This window comes from Chelon labrosus, assembly GCF_963514085.1.
Source record: "Chelon labrosus genome assembly, chromosome: 3".
In the NCBI taxonomy this organism is placed as follows: domain Eukaryota; kingdom Metazoa; phylum Chordata; class Actinopteri; order Mugiliformes; family Mugilidae; genus Chelon; species Chelon labrosus.
In genome coordinates this window covers 19,142,552-19,166,064 of record NC_140339.1, presented here as the reverse complement: position 1 = coordinate 19,166,064, position 23,513 = coordinate 19,142,552, and the positions used below count along the sequence as shown (strand labels likewise).

The following is a 23,513-nucleotide window of genomic DNA, read 5'->3' as shown; positions in this document are numbered from 1 at the left end:
TCCCTTCCGCAAACTCTTCATCTGACACGTGCAGCAGGCCACATCTCTCCGTATGACTGAAAATTCCTTCTGATAAGCTCTGTCTGTTTTGACTGTGTAAGTTTAGCCTGTCTCTTTACCTGCCTAGCAAATACTGTAAATTACAGAATCATTTTGTTGATTAGCTCAAGCAAAAAAGGTGGGGTCACATGATCAAAAACTGCTTATTTCTTCACTATTACACCAGAGAGGTTTCATGGATTATTTGCTGTAAAAACTTGCTTTTCTCTACTCCCTCCCTCTACATTCTCATTTCGGCACAAACCCTCCACGAGGTTCAGAATCTGGCACTGAACGATGCACTGCCGAGCTGTGTTTTCAGATTTGTGTATATGCAGTGTGAAAGGTCCCGTGTGGGCGGCTAATCGCTGCTCATGTGCTGAGGTTATATAGATGAGATAAATACAACAAAGGGCTGTGCATGCCTGCGGGTTAAGACACTGGAAAACACAACAGCGTAGTAAAGTTTTCATCTGATATTTTTTTTAAAAAGGACGAGATCATAGGGACGAGTTTCTAGAAGCATTCATATACAAATGTGTAGTGTAAGGTTTCGGACAAGCAGGATTTTAATTTGTATGAAAGGATATTATTGCTTATGAACACACCATCTGTTTCTGTGATTGCTAATGTAAACAACTGTATTCCAATAGGAGATGGATTGTCACCAAGGTGGCTGTTTTCTCTGTGGCTAAATCAATGGTGTGTGAACAATTGTGCCTAAAAGAATATTACTATCAGCAGGGATGGAGATTGTTTAAAAAAAAAAAATAATAATAATAATCTGCTTATCTTTGAGGATCTATGGGAATAATCTATATAGCTATGTAGTGAGATACGAATTCAAAAGAGCAGAAAAAGTGTTATTTTGTATGTTTGTTTATCTTTAATCCCTTAAAAAAAACATAGTACCATCACGGCTACAGTGAAGGTGGTAAATAATGTTATTATTAACCAGTGGCGGGCAAAGCAAAGTCTTCTCTACTGGCCAAAAGTTGGTCAAAATTTTATTTTTTTACCCCTTAATATTATTAAATTATCTCCAACAGCCTATTATTTTCGTCTCATGCCTAGTCTGTCTCTCAGCTGCGGTGATTCCTGCAGTGTAACTTTGCATTAGAGCTTTTATTCAATCATATTTCAGCCATCATGTGTTGCCGCAGTCAAAGAAATCTGCCTGGGCCTTCACAATTAAAACTGCAGGCGGCTGAAGCTTGAAATTATGCTGTTCCTTTAACCAATCACATTTCAAGTTCGTATTCGTAGGGCTTCTCTGTGGCCCACGGTAGCGTCAGTGTTTTCACGTCCTCTGATTGGAAGGTCAGAGAGCCAGTCCGTTTAAGCCAAGCTAACGGTTCGTGTCTTGTTTTATTGAGTATCCGTATGTTGCTGATGGTTCTTATAGCAGCGGCGTCATAACGATTAAGAGGTGTTTTGAATAAGGTTGCAGTGCATTGAAGGCGTAGGTGGAAAATACACGGCCCACCACTGTTATTAACGATATTGTTGCACTGGACAATAAACAACATTGTACGTCAATTTTTATTGATTTGTCGAAAGGCGTTTGACACTGTTGACCACGGTATTTTAAAGCTTAGACTCCTTCAGTCGCTTAGTTCACAAATTACCTCAGTCATATGACTGAGTGCATTAAATATGATGGTCTGTGTTGCGGATTTGTTACTGTTCACAAGGGCGTGTCACAGGGTTCAGTATTAGGTCCCCTCTGATTCATTATTTATATCAATGATGTCTAGATACTTAATCTCAATTGGATCTTCCTGGTTAAATAAAGGCTAAATAAAATAAAAAAACAGTCAAACATAAACTACATTGAACAGGAGAAGAAGGCAGTAAATTAATCTAACCAAAGAACAAGATGGACAAGATGCACCAAAGAATTCAGAGTGCGATACAGATTGTTTTCCGTGAGGCATTTGGCTGCTTTCCTTGTGTGAAGTTTTATTCTGAATTGCCTGAACAGATTGTATCCTCTCTTCGTGTAAGATGATTGTTAGTCATTGGATCCCGGATGTTAAGCTCAGCAGTGGTTTACTGACGTCCTCCTTCCTTCCCTTACATTGGTTTCCTTGGTGTGTTGAGCTGCCTTTATCAACAGATCGCCACTAGACGGAATCTGCTTTATTGCAGCTCTGGCTCAGGTTTACATTCACAAAACCATTCTGGCAGCATCCTGAGTGTTATGACAGCGCGCTGACGGTAACATTGTCCCAAAGGAAATAAACCAATTCATTCAGCGGACAAGTGTGCTTATGGTGCATTCTGGGGGATAATGGAAAAACCTTTTGTGTGGTGGATACGATGAAACTACTTTTACTGGGGGAATGTGTGTGTGTGTGTGTGTGTGTGTGTGCATGCACCATGTGGTACTTTTGATAAAAGAAGGTAATGATAAACCATGTGCATGCATGTGTGAACATGGTTTTAGTATAGGTGATAAGTGCCTGGCGTGTGTGCGCTCTGGCACACCCAGTGTCCTTCTGAATCCTTGTCTGGATGCAAGCACAGCAGATGCAGGGCGCCTCCTTCTATCATGGGCCGTGATCACTAACACGTTTGACCTGCTGACTGCTCAGTCAGGGCAAGAGTATCGGCTGTTAGCACTTTTTACAGAACGAACCACTGTCTATGGTGTCAGTGCTCAAAGCCTTTTGTTACAGCCTTGCCCTTAGAAACTCCATATAGTGAAACCAAGGTCTTCCCATGGAGAAGAGATATGCGATTTCACAACATTTAAAGCTTTGTCTTGAGGTCTCATTAAAACTTTGCGCCATATATTCTTTATTTTTCTCCCCACATCTAATTGGTGGTTGAGAAGTCTTTGCACGTCTTTTGAATCATGTATCGCTGGCTTCTTCTTTCACTAACTCAACCACAGTCTTGTGCTGCGAATCTTAGTGCTTACCCTTTCGCAGCCAAGTGGCCACTCAGCCACGTAATAACATCTTAATATTAGCAACGCCACTTGAGTTATTCTCTTAAACAAACTGCTCATTATAGGGCCTACGAAGTGGAGTGGTTGTTGGATAAAATAACTTCTGGGCATTTACTGCAACCAGCTGAACAACATGGAAGCCATCACCACAACAAAGTCTAACTCAAAATGCCCCCAGAGAGTTGAGAAGGGAGGGAAGAACTGAACATATGGTACTTTATTTATTTATTTATTAGTTTGCCTATATTGTATTTTGTACAGGAATTCATCAGCCTCCCACAAACATGCCACAATGAATAAGTCATCAGAGATAGAGCATTTGTGCTGCAGCAAATGGCTTCTGAAAGATGGAGATTTATGTTTTACACCGTCATTACATAACAAGTGTCACAGAAGGTAAGCACTGCTAGATGCAAATCCAGTTTGAATTCCGACAAGCCTCACACTCCACAAGCCATGGCGCTGGTGGATCTTTTGTCACTTAAAATGTATTTTAGAAAAGAGAGGCAATGGCTGATTGTTTTTGAAAGGCTGTCTTAAAGAACATTTGTCAAAATCCCTTTTATGCCACAAAGCTGTCTCAGCATACGGTAATTTATTAACCATAGAGGTAAAATGTTAAAACGCGCATACATTCACCTTAATATATGCTTCAACGGAATCCTCAGCAGCACATACAGGAAATTGTCTTATCTTTTTCTTACATAGCAGCTATAGTTTTGCTTCAGTTGTAGAAAGTGGCTTTTAATTGGCGCTCCTTCCTCTTGGTTAGAGATTTCTAGGAGTTCTGCTTGACATTTGCTGAGCTCAAAGCAGCTACAGTGTAAAGATTTTTCACTGATCCTCTTGGTCTGGGTCAAGTTTGTTTAGCTTGATTAAGTTTATTTGAACAATGTGTGAAAGTGTGTCTTAATGGAAATGATTGTATTTCTGGTCAGACACAGACACAAACACAAATTAAGCGAGTTTCTGATGTTTCTATTTAAACCCCAAATCCCCACCAGTCCTTTAGAACTCAAGAAGCTACTTGAATGAGTGGTAAAACATCTTCAAGAAACTCTACAAGTCCTGTTGCCTTTCCTTAACGTTTTGAGATATACCATGACGTGGATGACTGAGAACCTTCACAGACATTATCTATTTTGCCTGCTTTCCTTCTTCTCCTCTGTCTACTCTTGACCTAGCCAAACACAAGCTGTTGTTGTCCTTAATAACAGCCAGACCTTTCTGCTCAGTGTATGTTCTTTGAGATCAGGTCACTAGTCTGGCACTGTGTTACTAACATGTTCAAAACCTTATGACAGTGTTTGTTACTCTGTAATATTTTTGCAAATGACTTAATGTCTAGCCATGAATTTCCCAATCGTGCTCATCTTCAGCGTTTAATGTGGATGTCCCCAACTGAGATCATGAATGTAGGAAACATTACATCTATGATCAAGTAAGCATTTTAGCTGAAAGCACTGCAGTTTTTATCTGACTGCAACACTGAATCTTCGAAAAGTAAGATTTTATTTCTATAAATGCCAATTTATATGTAGATTATGTTTGAAGCTTGTTTTGTTCCCTCCAGTCCAACATTTGGAGCTATAATGTCATAGGTTCAATTTTGCTGCTGCTTTTTAAAATGACCTATCCATTTCATAGGGTTCTTTTCTCAGAGAAATGCAAGCATTTATTTCTCCGGGAGGTATAGAGGAACACGCTTGCATAACTATTAAACTCCAAGACCAAAGTCTCATACAAAAGACCTCAGTCTAATAAATGAAAGTGTGAAAGACATTACTACCATTTGCAGGAATTCTCTTGTGATCAGGAACAATGTTCCAGATTGCTGGCACACTTTAGTGAGTCCAATTTAGAGCATCCCTTCATTTTTTAAAAGGCTCAGTTCAGAGCGACACTAATAGTTGCATGTGTGACAAATTGCGTGATGGTAATATCTTGAGGCCAGACTCATCTCCAGTGCTTGTTAGAGCTCAAAATGACATCATGGTTAAGACTGGCACAGAAACAACTGAAAAGAAGTATGATGTGTGTGTATATATATATACTGCCGCGTATATATAAACACGCATGTTAATTTCTGCTTCTATTGAATTCTGCTGGGCTTTTCAGTTTGAGCAGAGGAATTTTATAGTCTAAAGCAACAGGTTTTAATAGTGATGAAGATGTGACATTTCAGTTAGCATGTTGTGTCACTTCCATTTTAGCTTGTCATAAGTGTTCCTTGTTTCTTTGCACAGCATCTTACTTAGATTTACACCATATCCTTACTGTACTCTAACATCTGTTTTGCAAAGTTCCTTCCCAATTTAATACTGAACATGATATTATTAGGTCCGCTAGCTTAGCAGTTAGCAATGTCTTCCTTCTTCTTTTCCACCTGTAGATGTAAAGTATTAACTTTGTTATATTATTTGACTTTTTTCTTTTCACAGTATTGAAGCAGATTATTACTGAATTGAGGCGCTGTTCAGCACAGTGGAAAACAACCTATTAGGTAGACTGGACCCAGTAGTTGGTGTGTACTAATCAGAAGTTAGTGACCTTCAGCAGGTCAAGAACAAATATTTTCTCTGTTTTTATGGCAGGCAGCAATGAGCTTCAAGGTGATGTCCATTCCAAGAATACCAAGCCACAGGTTTTTTTATATGGCTAGCCGATAACCTATAATTGGTGGTGTATAATTTGGTACTTTAGAAAGTTATGCAGAGAAAACCCATGTTACATAATGTGAGAACAAGCTTTTGATGTGGGGGGGAAAAGAAAGAGAGAGATGAAGCAGTTATTTTGATTGTAAAGTTGTAAAGCTTTGCTTTAAATTCATCTCTTGTTCTACTAAATAACAAAAGAGGATGCGAAAATAGCACTCTCTCAAATACAGCTGACGGTGCATCCGTCACAGAAACCAATACTGGGAATGTGATCCACATAATTTATCCAGCTTTATATTTGCCCTTTGTGATCTTCAATATCAAGATCATGACCTGTACAGTGTTTGTGCGGGACAGATGCCCTGTAATCCACCATCTCGTTTTAGAAATATAGAAAAAGTTAGTGTTTTGGACCGCCTTACAAAATGTAAGTCTGCCTCTAAGTCAAAATGTCACACATTTTATAAATACTTAAGATTTTCATCTTTTGCTCTGTGGCTTTCTTTAAAGGTTTGACTACTAACCTACAGTAAAAATGTTAATAGGGCATACATTGCTGCAGAGCTTGTTAAATGTCACGCATGGCAGCAGCTCTTTCCTTTCTCCACAGTTATCAGCCGCACTCCCACTTGACTTTAAAATGCTTTAATGGTCTGATATTTCATTTATCACAATAACAGTCTGTTTTATAATTCGCGCCTGCAGTCCATTTATATAGCAGTGAAAGACTCTTGCACTCCTCTGATTGTATAGCAAATACTTATGATATGCGACGGACTAAGGGCATAGGACTTCATTGGAACACCAAAACTGAAGGACAAAACAAAAAGAGAGCTTTACTTACATGCTTATTTCTTGTTTAAAAGTCTAGGCAATCAACAAATCACAAGGAGCACGCAAAAAGTCATTCACAAGGAGCCCACTACAGTCCATGAAACACAATAAAATGAAAGGAAAGGAAAGTAGAAACAGGAAAAATGAAGAAACAAAACCTGGGGTGAGTAATAGGGTGACAGGACACAGTTGGTGCTAATAACAGGGGTGAAATTAAAAACAAAAAGTAAGACTAACTGAAAAGACTGGAGACAACATGGTTCAAAATAAAACAGGAAATGATAACGCAAGTACTAAACAGAAATCCATGACATGATAAGATGTGTATACAGAGTAAACTCAACAAGGATAACTTTGGATAGAGTACATGAAAAAAGTCTAGATTCCATGCAGGTTTGAATGTGTGTTTAGACGTTGACACATTTACCATTGTGTCAAAGGGTTTGGATGGATTATTAAAAAATTAAAGACAACGTCAGTAGCATACAGACTCAGAAACTCAAAATATGACAAATTAGCTCCAAAATTACGGTAGCATGTATTTAAAAAAAAAAAAACTATATGTAAGTGGGTCAGAAATAAACATGGCTATAATTTTTACTTTGCTGCCCAAGAAAGGCAGACCTGCAACCATACGGTAAGTAAGTCAGAGGTTTTTGTTTGCCAGCAGACTACCATAGGATCAATACTCAGGATACTCAATCACATAAGCAAAGAAAGGATGTACTCTACACAAAACAACCTCCACTCTGATGAGAGAAAAAAAATAATCTGGTTTTAAAAATATGGGATCCTGTTTAGAACTAAATCTTCTGCAAGAATCATTGTAAGTGTAGTGCTCAGTGCTTTGGGCTGTGTGTGTGTGTGTGTGTGGGGGGGGGGGGGGGGGGGGGTAAGCTTTAGGGATCTTAGTCTATTTTGTCCACTTTTGAATACTTTTGATTTTGCCTTTATGTACCCCTTAAAAAACGTTTACCATACCCATGTTGGTATCCGCACAACTTCACATATATGATCTGATAATTATTTTTTTTCACTTTAGCCCCTCCCCCCGATCCACTTCTCTGTGGTATCTTCATCACGTAGAGGTGTCTCAGCTGATTCGACCACTTTTTCCTATTTTGTAATATGACAAATATTTGCGAATTTATCAAAAGAAATGCAATGCCTGTCCATCCAATCCCACTTTTACACAAAAACTTTTACGCCTGGATACATTTTTCTGTGCTAATACATTGAAACTGTCATATATCCAGTTTTACATTGCCTGTTAATGTCAGACTTTAACTGGGAGAGAATTTCAAACTGCACCTTTGAGGGAAGTTGTCAGCAGCGATCCAGGTGACCTAGTTTTTTTGTTAGTGTGCTTTAAACATCACATGATCTGATCAGTATGATCATAGATAGATAGATAGATAGATAGATAGATAGATAGATAGATAGATAGATAGATAGTAGCCTGTCACTGAACGAGCTTCTCTACCTGACTAGGGTGTGGTGTAGAGGGTAGTAGACATTGTTCATGATGTACTAAATGCTTAAACGAGGGGCGGAGAGAACAGGTGCTCAGTGGGCTGGCTTCTTTTTCTATTTTTTTCCCTGTCCTTTATCAGTGCTTTCTTTAAATCCTAACTTTACTTTTCCATGTAGCCTTTTATTGCTTCTCTAAGTGTTTTTAAGCAGTGGTGATTTTGGTTTCCCCTGTACATCTTCTGGGTTTCCTGCTCTAAGGGCCACTTCTTCACTGAGGTATCTCTGTAATGGAGCCTGCAGGAGCCTGAGCCTCTATCTAAACTAGAAAGGATTTACACGACTGAGCAGTGATTGTGAACGCTGTCCCAACATCACTGAGTCCCACTGGGCCACTTCAGGGGCAATAAGATGACAGCCTGCTGACAGTGAACATCTTTTTAAGAAGATTGTTGTCTTTTCTTTATGCAGCTAAGGGGTGTACTAGGGACACAAGAGTGAACATAAAAGAAATGTATTACAGTGAATATCCAGTCAACACATGCTCTACTTGATGAATGCATCTCGTTGTCTCACAGATTGATAACACACAGTACACAGAGAATCTACTTTGTTAAAACAACAATGTCTCTGTGATATTGTGTGGAAAAATACAATCCGCAGCATAATGTGACACCTGGGTCATTATTATTATTGGTTGTACCTCACCACCGTTGTTATCAACAAAAAGAATGGAGTTTTATTTTAGCTGCATGCATACATTTCAGTTCCTCAGTGGTGTTCTGCTCAAGCATATTTCTAAGCTTACAGGAAAGTTAACGGTGTGTCTTAAATAAAAATCATGTTGCTTTATCTTGGTACAGTGCACTCTAAAAGACACCTATGAGAGTCAGCTGTAATCTACAATGCAGACGAGACTAGTAATAGGTGTGAATCAGCAATTGTAGTGGAAACAAAGTTGACAAAAACAACATAGTTGCTGAATTCAGCCACGATTGACACCAAATTTAAAAGCAAGTGTTTAAGATTGCGTTCCTTCCAACCACTGAGATAATTTTAAGCTTTATTACTGACTGTTTTTTTTGCCAAAATGCACCTTACAGGTCAGAGTTTTATCAGAGAACCAGGTATTTGTATACAGTTGTTAACCAGGAGAGTTTCAGGTTGTGATTCATAAAGCGTATTTGTATGGGGGAAATCAATCTGAATTTTTATTTCCAGAACCAGGACTCCAGAAATAGCTCTTATGGACTTAGTGGCAACCTTGGGACCGAAAAACAAAACTAACACAGAAGTACAAAATGTCCGATTGAGGCTGGCTCCAAAAGTAAAATAATCAAACCCACTGACCACAACTTAAGGACGTGGCTGCTTTGAGTGACAGGTGGGTTCCGAGGCAGACTGCTAGCTGTCAGATGTCTGTCTCAGCTCCATTCACTCTGTAACTGTTAAACCATTTTTGAATTAGAGTCAGGTACTCAAGATGACATAATCTGCCTGCCTCGGCTTCACTCGTGCTGTACCTCTTTGACCATTTTTGACTTTTCCTAGAGTTAGGTTGAGTTATGCACTGCCAAGATGGCCACAGTCAGAGCCACCAACATTGAGCTCCAAACCTGTAGGAATCCTGTAGGTGACATCATGGAAGGTTGGTCCATGTTTATAATACAGTCAATGTTATAAACACATATTTTATTCATTCATTCATTCATTCATTCATCTTCTGTAACCGCTTAGTCCTGTGAAGGGTCGCGGGATCTGCTGTAGCCTATCCCAGCTGTCGTCGGGCGAGAGGCGGGGTACACCCAGGACAGGTCTCCAGTCTATCGCAGGGCTAACACTGAGAGACAGACAACCATTCACACTCATATGCACACCTACGGCCAATTTAGAATCACCAATCAACCTAATGAGCATGTCTTTGGACAGTGGGAGGAAGCCAGAGTACCTGGGGAGAACCCACGCAGACACAGGGAGAACATGCAAACTCCATACAGATAGGCCCAGCCGGCCCATGGATTTGAACCGGTGACATTCTCGCTCTGAGGCATCAGTGCTAACCACCTCCGCCCACACATATTTTATTTATTTTATTATTTTATGTTTATGGGCATGCACACAGTCAGAATGTAAAGTGGAAATCTGTCACCACTCTCCATAAATCTACACTGACACCTCATGGCACGACTCCACACTTACTAAGAGATGAAGCTGCATAAAATGCAGCTTTCGTGCTTTCATATGGAAATGCAATTGTTTTGTAACCATTTCTGCTTTGTTGTTGAACTTTAAAGAGAGCCAGGTCTTTATGCTAAGCTAAGCTAACACTTCTTGTTGAACTTCATACTCAAGGCTATTGTGCTCCTGTTAAAATATTCCATTGATAAACTGTCAACAAGCCTGGTGCGCATGGTCAAATCTTATTTCAGGCTGTAAATTACTAGAATCACAAACATAGAAAATGCTTTACTGAAATGTAAAAGCAGGTCTTGTAAGAATACGTCACATTATAGTAAAACGTAAAAGCATAAAACGTTAAGCAGTAACACTGTGGGAGCTCAAACACATTATTTCACACACACTGTTTGTTTCTTTAAATAACCGTCACTGTGCGGCGCAGCAAAAATGAATCACCAGTTTACAGCCAAATGTAAAGTAATGGCTGCACAGATAAACAACGACACAGTCTCATGCAGTTTGGGTGAAATACTTGGAAAGGAGTGAGTCGCAAGCAGTAGTGTGAGTCATTACCATTCAGTAGACTTACCTCTCTGAGTATGGTTTTATTCATACAGCCATATATATTTAGAAGAGTTACAGTGAGGTGGCGTTGATCATTCAAAGATTAACTCCATGTCCTTCTTAATTATGGTACTGAAAAATAAAATAAAAACCTCTGGTCCTCTTTTTGGGTCGCTGGGGTCAAGAGGCCATTTCTCTAAGATTATAAAAAATGTATACCATTGAACAAAACTGTATGGTGGTATTACTACATCACTGTTGGATTGCCATTTATTACTTTGAAGTACGACAAAATATGTTCAAAACAAAGCTGACTGACTCGATGGTATTGAAATACCAATATATTCCTTCCTTTAGATTGAAAGGGGAATTCACGTTGAGCGTAAATCTTCTAATACCATACAGCTTCTGACTGACAAGAACATCCACTGCAGTCTTTCACGTCCACGTCTGCTCTCCAGAGTATGGAAAGTTCCCATTACCATATCATAAGATTATAATAAGCCATTTACATGCGTCAGTACTTGCAGCCTTGGAGGCAGCAGCTTTACAGTAAAAATCAACATAAAGATGAAGCAGTTGAATACTGCGAGTTTGAGCCCTGGAGAACCAGGCTATGTTTAACATCACTATGAACCATTCCACTTCCACTCGATCACCTGCTACCCAGGAACTTAGAGCTGTGTGGAATTACAGACGAAAAAACAAAACATTGCTGAACGCCGCTGTTACCAGACGCACTAACCTTTTAGGACCATTTGCTCTGTTGTTGCAATTTCCATCCTCTAGCTTAAAATGACACCATCATTTATTGATGTGGTGTTTCCCAAGCTGATATGGAACCCCTCTCAATAATTAATCTAATGCAAGACCTGACCAGGCTGAGAGAGCGGCGTGCTGCTGCTATTGGTGCTCCGCTAAGGACCACAGTGATCATTTGGCCCCAGTCTGGGTTATTTCCATCTCCCCGTTTATCACTTTTATTATAGCTGCGATGAAACACTGCGCGTGCTTCAATAAAGCACTTACGGGCCTTTGCTTGTTTAATACATTCCTCTTTCACTGACAGGCCCGCTCTAATCTCATTTTCCCATGAGTCACTGTGGCTAATATCACGGCCGCCCGCCGCTCATACCCCAGTGCAATTACAGCCCTCACTACATATATTAACATATATAAGAAACATATTACATGCAGTGCATGTCTACATGTGAAGAGACAAAAGATCGCACTACTGCTTTTTTAGAGTAATACCAAACTTTAGAAGAACATTCATTATAGCCTTTGATGCAACAATCCATTTTCTGCAGCTTGCCAAGGTTTGACATTTCAATAGTTTAGTGAAGTACCTCAGCCATATTTCTTCAGTTATGTCCTCAAGTCAATGCAAAAACCAGAATATGTATCATCTCTGTGCCATTTTGGGTCAGTCCCAGGGTCTCATCCTAATTTGACAGGTGAGGCAACCAGAGCCATTTTGATCACATGCCCAAATGACTTGTTCTTGCTATGTGAAAGTGTTGCTCCAAGCTTCTTCCTGGCGTCTGAGTTCCTTACATGTCCCTGAGATTATAAAACCACGACCATTGTGAAGCTGCTGCTTCACCCAGGATATTCACAGCAAGGCACACTGACAAATTAGCTGCAGTCTTATCCTTTATCTAACCCCCAACCATGAAGAGGGCGTGGAAATACTTGAACACCTTCACTTGGGAAATATATCTTCCAAGTCAGTTTTGCATCCTGTACTCAGTGTTTATAATGATGTTCTTTAACCCTGTTGTGCAACAGTATTCCACGGCTTCCTGTGGATCACAGCCTCTTGACTTTTAGAATATGACTTTTTTAAGTTGTTATACAATATGACAATCTACCAAATGCATGTTTTATGTTGCAGCATGTTGAAGCCAGCTGAACGACTCTGTATCATCAAACATAAAGTAGAGATGGTGAGTTTGCCAAACTTGGCACTCTAATTTCGTCCAAAGAATCTTGAGAGACTAAATGGCTCATTGCAGTGGCCTTGGCATTGTACACCAATCAGGCATAACATTATGACCACTTTCCTAATATTGTGTAGGTCTCCCTTGTGCCTCTAAAACAGTTATGACTCATTAGAGAATGGACATGGGCATTCTGAGGGTGTCCTGTGGTGTCTGGCAACACGTTGTTAGTAGGAGCCTTTGTGTCCTATGGGTTGAGGGGAGGGGCCTCTGTGGATCAGGCTTGTTCTAGTGCTTGCAAGGCCATGTCAACACCTTGTGCTGTTTTTCATGTTTTTTGAGTTGTTCCTAAACCATTTTTGTGCGTGTGCCTGTGTCAGTCTGTATCCTGCTGGGGATGGCTGCTGCCATCAAGGGGTGTGATTGCTATAGGGTGAGGGTGCCTGGTCTGGTCTAGATAGTTGGAACATGTCTAAGTAGCATCTACATGAATGCCAGGTCCAAATTTTTCCCAGTAGAACATTGTATTGTCACAAGATGGTCAATATTATTTACTTCTCCTGTTAGTGGTTTTAATGTTGTGGCTGATCTGTGTGTATACCTGCAACTACTCTTCAACTACACACCCCATTGGATATGCTCATAAGCCTTGAGCACACAAAGGGTGTGCAGACTGGATAAGTAAACTCCCCTTAACGTAGTGTCTTTGCAAGCAGATCCATTGTTGCAGAAGACATTGTTCTTCTTGAATCTCATGTTTGACTGTGTGCTACAGTCAGCTTTGCCAAAGACTTCTTTGGGTAGGCTGAGAAATGGAGCATCCTCACGAGACATCTTTCACAGAAAGGTGGGACCCTCAGTCTCTACCTGCCATGGCAGCCTGCATGAAGCACTGTCACATGTTTCTGACTCAAACTGAAGTCATGCAGAACCACTTTGAGGGAAGCCGAAAATCCTTCTGTGGTCTCAAAAGCACAGTCCTTCTGCTCTGCCTTGTCCTTGATTCCCATGCTACTATAATCTAGTAGCATCTATATTCATAAGATAAATATTGTTTCATCTCCTAACTTCAGTTGTACTCAAGAATGCAAGCAATCTCATGTACACTAGCACAAACATACATCTCTACAACAAGTAGATAACCTTGCCTCCAGGCCAGCCATTTTGTTGTGATTAGGGAAGACCAGATAAATCAAATACCAAAGTTTATTGATTTCCCCCTTGAATTTAATAGAAGCTGACGAGGTAATAATGGTCAAAGGTACCAGGATACACTGTGCCCCCACTTTATATTGTTGTCACTACCGTTCACTGTGATAACTGGAGTATAATGATGTTCTTTAAAGTTGGTCTGGAAAGTATTGCAGACATGTTCAGCACAATGCGTATTAATGCATTAATGCATTATGTGTTGGCATAATGCTAACACATAATACATCTCAACAATTTTGCCGTTGACGCACTAATGGAATTAGCACCTATCTGGAAGAGGTGCTGCGCTCTAGGTGAGACAGCACAACATTTAACCTAAAGTATATTGAGACACATCAGCTGGTCCATAATAGAACAGATGATTTATATGTGCTGCTGAATCAGTACCTCGTGAAAACAGGACGGTAGTTTAGTGACTTCAGCTGATTTAAATGTTGTGTGTCTGCTCAACTTGCAGCAAAGCAGAACAACAGCATGCTTTGCATATTATTTGTGCACATATCCATGTATCCATCTATTCAGCTTTGTTTTTTTAGAAAAGACTGATTACAAATTAGCCCAAATAAGCTGACATCAGGCTCATTAAAAGTTCCCATTTAACACAACGCAATGTGGTGAGTACAGTAGGCAATATATAGGCCAAGCCTTGTTTTCTCTGAAATGTGATGTAGCCCTACTGTCTGATTAAAAGTCAGCTATTCTGTTTTCAGCCTTTTTACTATGGAGTCACTGACATTTTTTACTTTAAACTTTGCAAAATGGGTGCACCAGAAAGACTTAATTATAAATGCAGTACATTTTAATGTTAATGTAAAGTCCTTATGTGGAATATAAAACAAAGATCAGAGAGATCAGAGAGCCATTTATCTCAGTAGCAGGTTATTCTATTTCTCAATTCCATGAAGTCTGTGCAATAGAAGGGTTTTAATCCAAAGATAGCATAGATCTAATTATTTTCCTCGAAGCAATAAAACCATAGGGAAAGAAAACGGTGAGAGAACCAATTCCATCACTAAAGTCACATGAGCATAAACCACATCATAGATCTGCACTTTATCTACTCAAAAACAATAACACATTGCTTCAACTGGCAGCGTATAGTATTTCCTCACCGTAGCCAGCAGTGTGTTGCAGCTTGGCTCTGAGTTTAAATCTCATAAGGACGTTGAAGAACACTTAACTTGAGATCAATAGTGTTTCTGCCTCTGAGCCTGCCGTTGTTTCCCAGTGGAGCCCCGGTCAGCTCGCTGAAGTTCAAGTGTGTCTCATTAGCATGCAACACAACACCACATTTGCGTTACAAGTGTGTGGTCAGCTGCCTTTGTTGCTTTATCCTATTGCTTTTAATCAGTCAAACAGTGAGCACAGAGCAAAGTTGGAGTGTGCTTCGATCTCGCTGCTACAAACTGCATCAGAGTGCACAGTCAGGTAAATTACCTTGAACAATAGGATTACCTACGCCCACTGTGAAGCACAAGAAAGACTCAAGAGCAGAAGGTCTTCATTAAGTCATACCTTATAAAAATCTGTTGTCGTAGCCGTTCACTTCTCTGTTGAAAGTGTTCTTTTTTTGAGCTGTTACTATAAAAATCAGCTAGGTTTTGTGAGTGAGGAGTTCAGCAGTCTTTATGAAGTTCCTTTACAACTGCATCCCATTCTTCTTCATTTATTTCCTGAAGCAAACCACCCCGCGCCTTTGCCGTTGTTTCTAAATTACTAGCGTGGACATTGATCACCAGTAACTTCTCATTCACGCATGCACAGAGAAACACAGGCAGACAAACACACACACACGTTCAGGCATGGCAAGGAAACATGCATTAACAGCATGATTAATTGGGAATGCTTTTGCAGGGACATTGCTTTATTTTACAGAGTATAACAGATGGATGGAGTGGGAGGTACAGGCTCTGAAAATGTTGTGGATCAAGGGGTTTTACAGGTGTACCACCGGCGTTCCTAACAGAGCAAGAAGAATTGAGACTCCTTTTATGTGTGTGTGTGTGAGAGAGAGAGAGAGAGGGAGGGAGGGAGAGAGAGAGAGAGAGAGGGCCGGGGGTCAGAGAGAGAGAGACCGCAAAATGGATGGGTGTGTTTCTATTTTTGCTGCTGGGCTAGTCAGCAGACATGTCCTGGTGAGTCAGGGTATATGTCGGGACAGTGACATACAGACACACTGACAGAGGAGATAGAGGGTCAGCCTAGTGCATTCTGGGAAAGGTCTGGTCAGTGCACAGCTTGACACAAGTGAGTCTGATATGTGTAGTTTAGGCTGGATCAAGGGGAAAAAAAAGCAGATTTCAGAGGAGTGAATACCATATGATACGGAGTTCATGGAGAGACGTGATTAAACGTGAATTTACTGGGGCAGCATGAATTGGCAAGGAGACACTACATGTTGAAAATGGTTCAACTTGACTGCAAATTTCATGTGTATCCCGGGAATATGTGAGTGTGCCTCATAAAAATATAGTGAAAAGGAAAATAAGGAGGGAAACTGGAGATAAACAGCAGAAAGATGTGGATTGAGAGGCTGAGCGGAAAAACCTGACATGTGGGATGGAGCATCCGTTGCTAGAGGCTCAGAAACTACACATAGCTGATTGTCATGGAAGTGCACTTTGGATTGATTTAATTATGAAAGAGATCACCATGTGCTTCTTTACCAATAGGGCAGTTTGACTTTGACAGTAGCACATGGACTTCTGATCAGATATTAAGTGAAACAAAAGTGTGACTAGGCTTCATTCTGGATTCTCATATTGTCTTAAACGATGCATCTTGATAGGCCTCAACACTGATTTACATGTTGACTTTGGTGCAGTTGTTCTCCTGTCCTGTCTTTTTAGCAATGTGGCATGCTGTATTCTGGCCTTGCTTGTTCTCTCTCTCTCTCTCTCTCTCTCTCTCTCTCTCTCTCTCTCTCTCTCTCTCTCTCCTTCCCCTTTGTTTGGTATCTCTCTCACAGTTTTGCCTTCCTCTTCTCTTTTTCCCTCCTGTTCTCACATTTCTGCGTTTGACTTTCTCTGACTATGCACTTTTGTGTCACTTATATGAACATAATGTCTCTTCCAAAGGGCAGAGTCGGATATTTTATAGTGTCCTTTAGCAGTGAAGAATGAGAAGCTACAGCCTATGTACGCAGTTTACACAGTGCAGATAGATTCCCACCGGATGTACACGCACTCATGCAATCATGCATGCATCTCTGTGATGTTTTAAAACATTTACTGTAAGAAAGAATGGATGAAATTATAACTATGTGAGGGAAAAAAAATCACGCAACGTACACGCAGCACTGCATCTTTAAAAAATAAATAAATACTTTGGACACAGGAGTTCACTTAGAGTAAATTTGTGGTGTAAACCGATTAGGCATAATATTATGTAGGTCTCCCTTGTGCCTCTAAAACAGTTGTGACTCATCAGAGAATGGACATGGGCTTTTCTGAGGGTGTCCTGTGGTGTCTGGCAACAGAATGTTGTTAGTGGGGAACTTTGGGTCCTATGGGTTGAGGGGAGGGGCCTCTGTGGATCATCCCACAGATACTTGATCAGTTTGAGATCTAGTGAATTTGGAGGCCAAATAAGTTTTTCATGTTTTTGTGTGTGTGTCTGTGTCAGGCTGCATCCTGCTGGGGATGACTGCTGCCATCAAGGAGTGTCATTGCTATGGGGTGGGGTTGTCTGGTCTGGTCTAGGTGGGTGCTACAAGTAACATCCGCATGAATGCCAAGTTTAAACATTTCCCAGCAGAACATTGTATTGTCACAAGATGGTCAATGTTATTTACTTCACCTGTCACAGATTATAATGTTATGCCAGACTGGTGTATATGCACTGGAGGTTTCCAGTTTCAACAACACAAATGTGTAAGTTTCACAGTAGCCCTACATTTGGCTTCCTAACCCATTGTGATGTTGTCCATGTTTTAGTCCAGTTTATTTTTTTTTTCCTACTTAGCACAGACATCATTCTGAAGGCCAGTAATAAATAAGCCAAAAAATAAAATCCTTTAAGATTAGCATGTGTCAATACATTCATTTTACATGACTGACCAGATTGGGTATAGTCAGTTATCAGAGATAACCCTGATTTCCACCCTAGTTTGGCACAAAGAGTGAAAATGGGTTGTCTGGCACAAACTGAACTAATGCAAACATCTAATGCATGAATCTAACTACAGATCCGATGTGATGCCAGTGTTATCCTCTCAAGGTGACCATTCCTGCCTTTTCATTTGAACAAGCTGTTGTGTACCGGTATGCGTGCCTCCTCCTCACTAAAAGCCTTAAGGGGACATCTCAATGTCTCAGTTTAGAGCTGAATTTTGCTAGCTCTGCTGCAGAGCTCCCAATTACCGGTTCATAGTTAGTTACACATTCAGTGGCGGCTTTGTTGAATCTACCTTTTTGTTGCAGTTAAATCTAAATAAAGACCCCATTAAAAATAGGTTGTAATGAGGACTTTGGGGCAGAGGCAGATTTAGTAAGGACGTCCTCGCTTAGTTAAAGTTAAAGTCTTTCCTCCTCACTTGCTTCCCCATATTTAACCAATTCAGAGCCTCCTTTTCTGTCGTGTAAACATTGTATTCCCAGGTTCTTTACTGACACAAAACATGTTCATATACAGTATTTGCAACGGAGAGCTTTTTATACTGTCTTGCATGACAGCTAGCCTTTTTTCTTTGCTTTCACCTTGTCTCGTAGCTTTTCCAGGTCCTTTTTCTGCACCAGACATTTCTCAGAGCTTTCACAGATGGCTGCTGCCTTGATATGAATATTTGATAGCCCTCATATATCTCCCTTGAGGGTGGTGAAATATTAAAACACTTTCTGGTGGCCGTTTTGACTTCTCAGAGGCTGCAAAAAAAAAAAAAAAGAGAGATTTCCTGATGAGACACAAGTAATCATTCTGCTGTGACATTGTCAATTTATTTTCAGAATATAATTTTATAGTATTTGATTTTTCTGTACCTGGGCAGAGGTTAGATTTTGAGTGTTCGTATGAAGAGTATGCACCATTGATCTGCTGTGTCATTAACAGTGTCTGTGAGGATGGAAATATTGGGTGGGAAGATGGGGGCTGGGGAATCTTATGAAATTATTATTTTTCTTGTTTTCTGTTTCTCTCCTTCTTACAATACTCTCCCACAATAGCAAATACATTGAATAAATGTTCTCATATTATCTGTCTTTCAGCGGGATGCCAAAGGACAGTACCTGTTTGACCTCATCTGCCACCATCTCAACCTCCTGGAGAAAGACTACTTTGGCATCAGATATGTTGACCCAGACAAGCAGAGAGTAAGTATTTAATTTTTAATAACGATTTTTTTTTTCATATTCATCTGAATGTATCTCCTGCATCATCATGAGTCACGGTTTGGCATACAGTGTCTTCCTCCCCTCTGTTGTTTCTCTTTCATTCCCAACCCCTTGTTTGTCATTCAGCCTCAACCATTCACCATTATAAATTTTATTTTTTAACTGTTACATGCTGTTAAATCTATTAAAGGAGTTACGTGTGAACAACAACAATCACAAAAAAACTAGGTCATATCATCTACAAAATGTGCTTCTCCACAACTTGTGCACCTAAGGTAACGGAGCAGCTCTCCTATCCTGGGAAATCTATTTTATGTTGTCAGCGTTGTGTTTAACAGACTCCATCCAATTATAGCACTAATCAAATGTGGATCCTTTAATGTCTAAAGAAATAATGAGGAACTGACGCAAGCATAAGAGAGCATCTGTGTCCACTTCTATACATATATATATATATATATATATGCATCTATTCATTGTGTCAGTCACAGAGTCAGACACTGTAAGCCATAGATCACAGGCAGTGATTTATCTAATGTTGGTATAAATACCGTCTCTCAGTGTTCTCACGAGTCTCTTTTTTTTCCACATAAATATTCAGGACGGGTAGGTAGGCATGCCGATTAATCATGCAAGCTGGCAAAAGGCCAACCCCTTTCTTTGATTAATATGAATATCAGTCAAATAAATTAATACAGCCCTTGCTTGAATTAGCAGGGCTTGAACTGAGTATTTATTAATGATGCACTATTGAACTGTGGATCGCAAAGGCTTGAAAATGTTGCATTCACTTTGCACTCTAGACACCAGCCGCCAGGGAGACATTTCAAGAAAATGTTAACAGAGAAACACAATTAACCAATAACAGGTTAAGAAAGTGTGTGTTTTAGGGTTGCTCCGCTGCCCCATTAATGTCAGCGTGCCATTGTCTCACTGATTAGAGCCGGTATCAACCCTTGGTGTTTAGCACTCTTTCAGAAAACAGCACTCTTCTAATTATTCTCCACGCAGCTTTCTTCCTGTCGTCTCCTCTCCTCCCCGGCATGGCGACTACGTTGGAGGGAGTCTAAATAAACAGAAGGCGAGGAGATGGGAGTGATTCTGCTGTGTCTTCCAGCTGTAGATTACAAGTTCTCGTGCTCAGCTGCTGAGCAATCAGACCCCAGACTGTCAGTAAAGCAGCTAAAGATTCCTGTGTTCAAAGTGCAGGCCTTTACTTCTCTTTCTCTCCCTCACAGCACTGGTTGGAGTTTACAAAGTCAATTGCCAAACAAATGAAATGTAAGTGTTTCGCTTACCACGCCTGAGCGGTTTGTGCCTACTGTTTTGCTTTGATCAAATTTGATCGGAATAATAAACCTTAAAGAAAAGATAGTATGCAACAACAAAAAAAATCTATTTCGTACTCACTCATGAAATATGAAAGATTTCAAATGTGTGTTTTTTCCATTCGCAGCCCAGCCTCCATTCACCATGTGTCTGCGTGTCAAGTTTTACCCACCTGACCCTGCTGCCCTGAGAGAGGAAATCACCAGGTAAGATTTAAAGACCGCTTAGTGAGCTCACCCTCTGCAGTTTATTTTAGTTTTAAGGGACCATTTGTGATATTATAAATTATAAATGTTACCTTTTTATGTGTTGTACCTGGGTTAGCTTATATCTGCAGCTCAACTGATGCATTCTCACAGCGAAACAAGAAAAGGCATAGCACAAGAGTGCATCATGTGCATCACACACAGCAATAAAACACAGAGTCTGCAGTTACTGAGGGATAGAGTCTGGCACACTCTGCACGTTGCAACTTCCTGTCACTGATTAAGTCCTGAAACAGATGGTGGTGACATTCATTCACTTCTTCTTGTGCCTTAATTACCCCCTCCAGCTGAGTGAAACTGTGTTTACTACAAGCAAATCGTGTTATTGGTGTGAATTCCCGCTACATCCAGCAACTGCGACCCTGTCTTAAAAGAAAATGTGGAAAACTGTAAAAGCTGTCAAATCACGAGCGGTTGTGAGATCAGCTGTGCACACTGGTGTGGAAGAAAATCAGACATGCTGTGTAGACGTAGAGAAGAGAAGAAGTGTCAATCTGGAACCTCGTTTCAATGACTAAACTGCAAAACTTTCAATGTTTGGGTCAAAGGAATAGTATTTGTTTTGGATAGTGAAACATTGCTAACATGCTCTCATGTTGCAAATTCTGCATTGCAACCTTCATGAAACTGGTACCTGCATTTTGTAAGATTAACAAGCTCAAAGGTTGAAAATCAAACATGTAATATCAAAATATGATTTTACAAACCCTCTAGCACATAACCATCATTGTGATATTGTTTTTCTTACGGTTCTGTTTGTTCACCTGTTGGTTCACCAGCTGCCGGTTGCTTTGTTTGACCAGTAACTATCAAAATACCACAAGATGATATCAAAAATTATCTGTAAAAGTGATGCCATTTGCTCAGAGTGGACATAGCAGGACAGGCAAAACCACGGGTGCACAGGTTCATTGCCATTTTAGCAAGAGATCATGATATGACAATGGAAAAGGAAATTTGCGGCGTCACAAACAGAAGACACAAACCTCTGGGCTTGTCCATCTGTCCATCCCATTCTCATAAATGCAGTATTTCAGGAATATTCTCTCTTCTCTTCAGAGGATTGTCTCTTTGTACAGTAATTTCCTTGGTCGCAAGAATGGAGTGATGAGATTTGGCTGGTCGAAGGTCGCAAAAAATTTTTTTTTGTGATAACAAAATATAGCATATGCTATTTTAGACAAAATTCCTCCCAAAGGAACAAGGGGCTTCGTGTTCCTCATGTAACCCATGAAAAATTCATTGGTTTTGCAAATATTAAGGTTCAGGTGATTGTCGTTGCATCTTTAATCCTCTAAGTCTTGCTAAATGTTTCTTACTATAAATCATTCACAGTCAACTATTGTTACAACTTCAAAATCCAAACAGAAGCCATTAAATTCTTCATCTTACTTAATTTCGGCCTTACTTAATTAAGTCCTCGCTGCATATTTTAAAAAGCTGGCTGGCTGTCAGTGGCTGAGAAGCAGTAATTATAGATTAAAGTTTAAGTTTAAAGAGGGTGAGAGTGAGTTTTGTTACCATGTTAAGTGAAAAGCCTATAAACGTAAAGCAGAGGATCAAGATAGATATTAATGTTATTAATAAAGTGCTTAAAGTTCTTACATTTAAAAAAGTTCTTACGTTGAGAGACCACAATCTAAAACCGCTGACACTGAGCAAACCTAAATGGTAGAAATAAAATAAAATCAGTGTCTACAGCAGGAACAGACTAATTTTACTGAACCAAAGGGAGCAGGAAATATTTCTCCATCGTTGGACCTTCCTAAGTTCTTATACAGTATTACTATTATTATTTTATTCTTTGGCAACCAGTTTTTGAACTACATCTTAAGTTTTTATTACCATATTCTTCATTATTTACTAAAAATTATCACTTAATAAGTAATTTGAAGTAAAGTATTATCTTTAAATGTTACAAAGGCATGCCATAATGAAAGTGCAGACACATTTCATTTTCCGAGAGCATCCAGAGCTCAACACAGCGAGCCTGCGTGCCGCCGGGGTTTGAATATTTCCCCTTCATTATTTTTATAAGCTGCAATGTCATGGCGCTCCCCGGCCCTACTGTACTGTGTGTGGCATCCTTGACAGCTGAACAAACTGCTGCGAGGAGTGAGCCGGAGACCTACCGAGCGCACAGATCCCTGTAAATCACATCCCTCGACCGGTTGCCATGCAATGAAAATCTCTTTTCGCCATCCAGCTCTTCTTGATAGAGCGGGACCATCCATCCTCCATCCATCTGTTCAGACTGGAGGCTTTCACAGACACAAAAATATATGCTGTAGATGAGCAAAAAAATACATCACCATCAATTATTTTACAGCAACACTGTTTTTATTTAGTTTTAAATGTAATCTGATAATATATTAATATATATTTTAAATCTGTGCACATTAAAGATGAGGTGAGGAAATAAATGAAGCACGTAGACAGTTACACACAAAGGAAGCCAGTGTTTAACTTTCATATGCTTTAACCTACAATACACCGAGTGTTCTGTAATGTAAAATTCTCCTGTCCGACTCTACATTGACATTTCTCACAGCATTGCTTCATATTTCAATTCTATTTATTGCTTTGTTGCTCAGAGAGAAGCAGGGTCACAGTATGGGTGGAGAAATGACATATGAGGATCTTTGGATGTTGCAGACGAGACCAGAAGATTGAGTTGTACCCAGTGGACTTCAGAGCACACCCGCAGTCGCATTTTAAATCATTCTCAGAATAATAAT

General features: G+C 40.0%; 1 protein-coding gene across 4 annotated transcripts in view; it reads left to right on the top strand.

Annotated features, from left to right (window-relative positions):
- LOC311485555 (FERM domain-containing protein 5-like) overlaps nucleotides 1–23,513 on the top strand; it is a gene marked incomplete at both ends in the record, with an annotated part of 62,350 nt that overhangs the window by 28,760 nt on the left and 10,077 nt on the right. For 2 of the 4 annotated variants that reach the window (XM_084541045.1, XM_084541044.1), the window contains 3 exons: nucleotides 19,055–19,159; nucleotides 20,419–20,461; nucleotides 20,637–20,715. In XM_084541045.1, coding sequence (XP_084397171.1) covers nucleotides 19,055–19,159; nucleotides 20,419–20,461; nucleotides 20,637–20,715 — 227 coding nt within the window. Of the gene's footprint in view, nucleotides 1–19,054; nucleotides 19,160–20,418; nucleotides 20,462–20,593; nucleotides 20,716–23,513 lie in introns of those variants that run through there. The other 2 variants (XM_084541046.1, XM_084541047.1) reach the window with 2 other exon arrangements.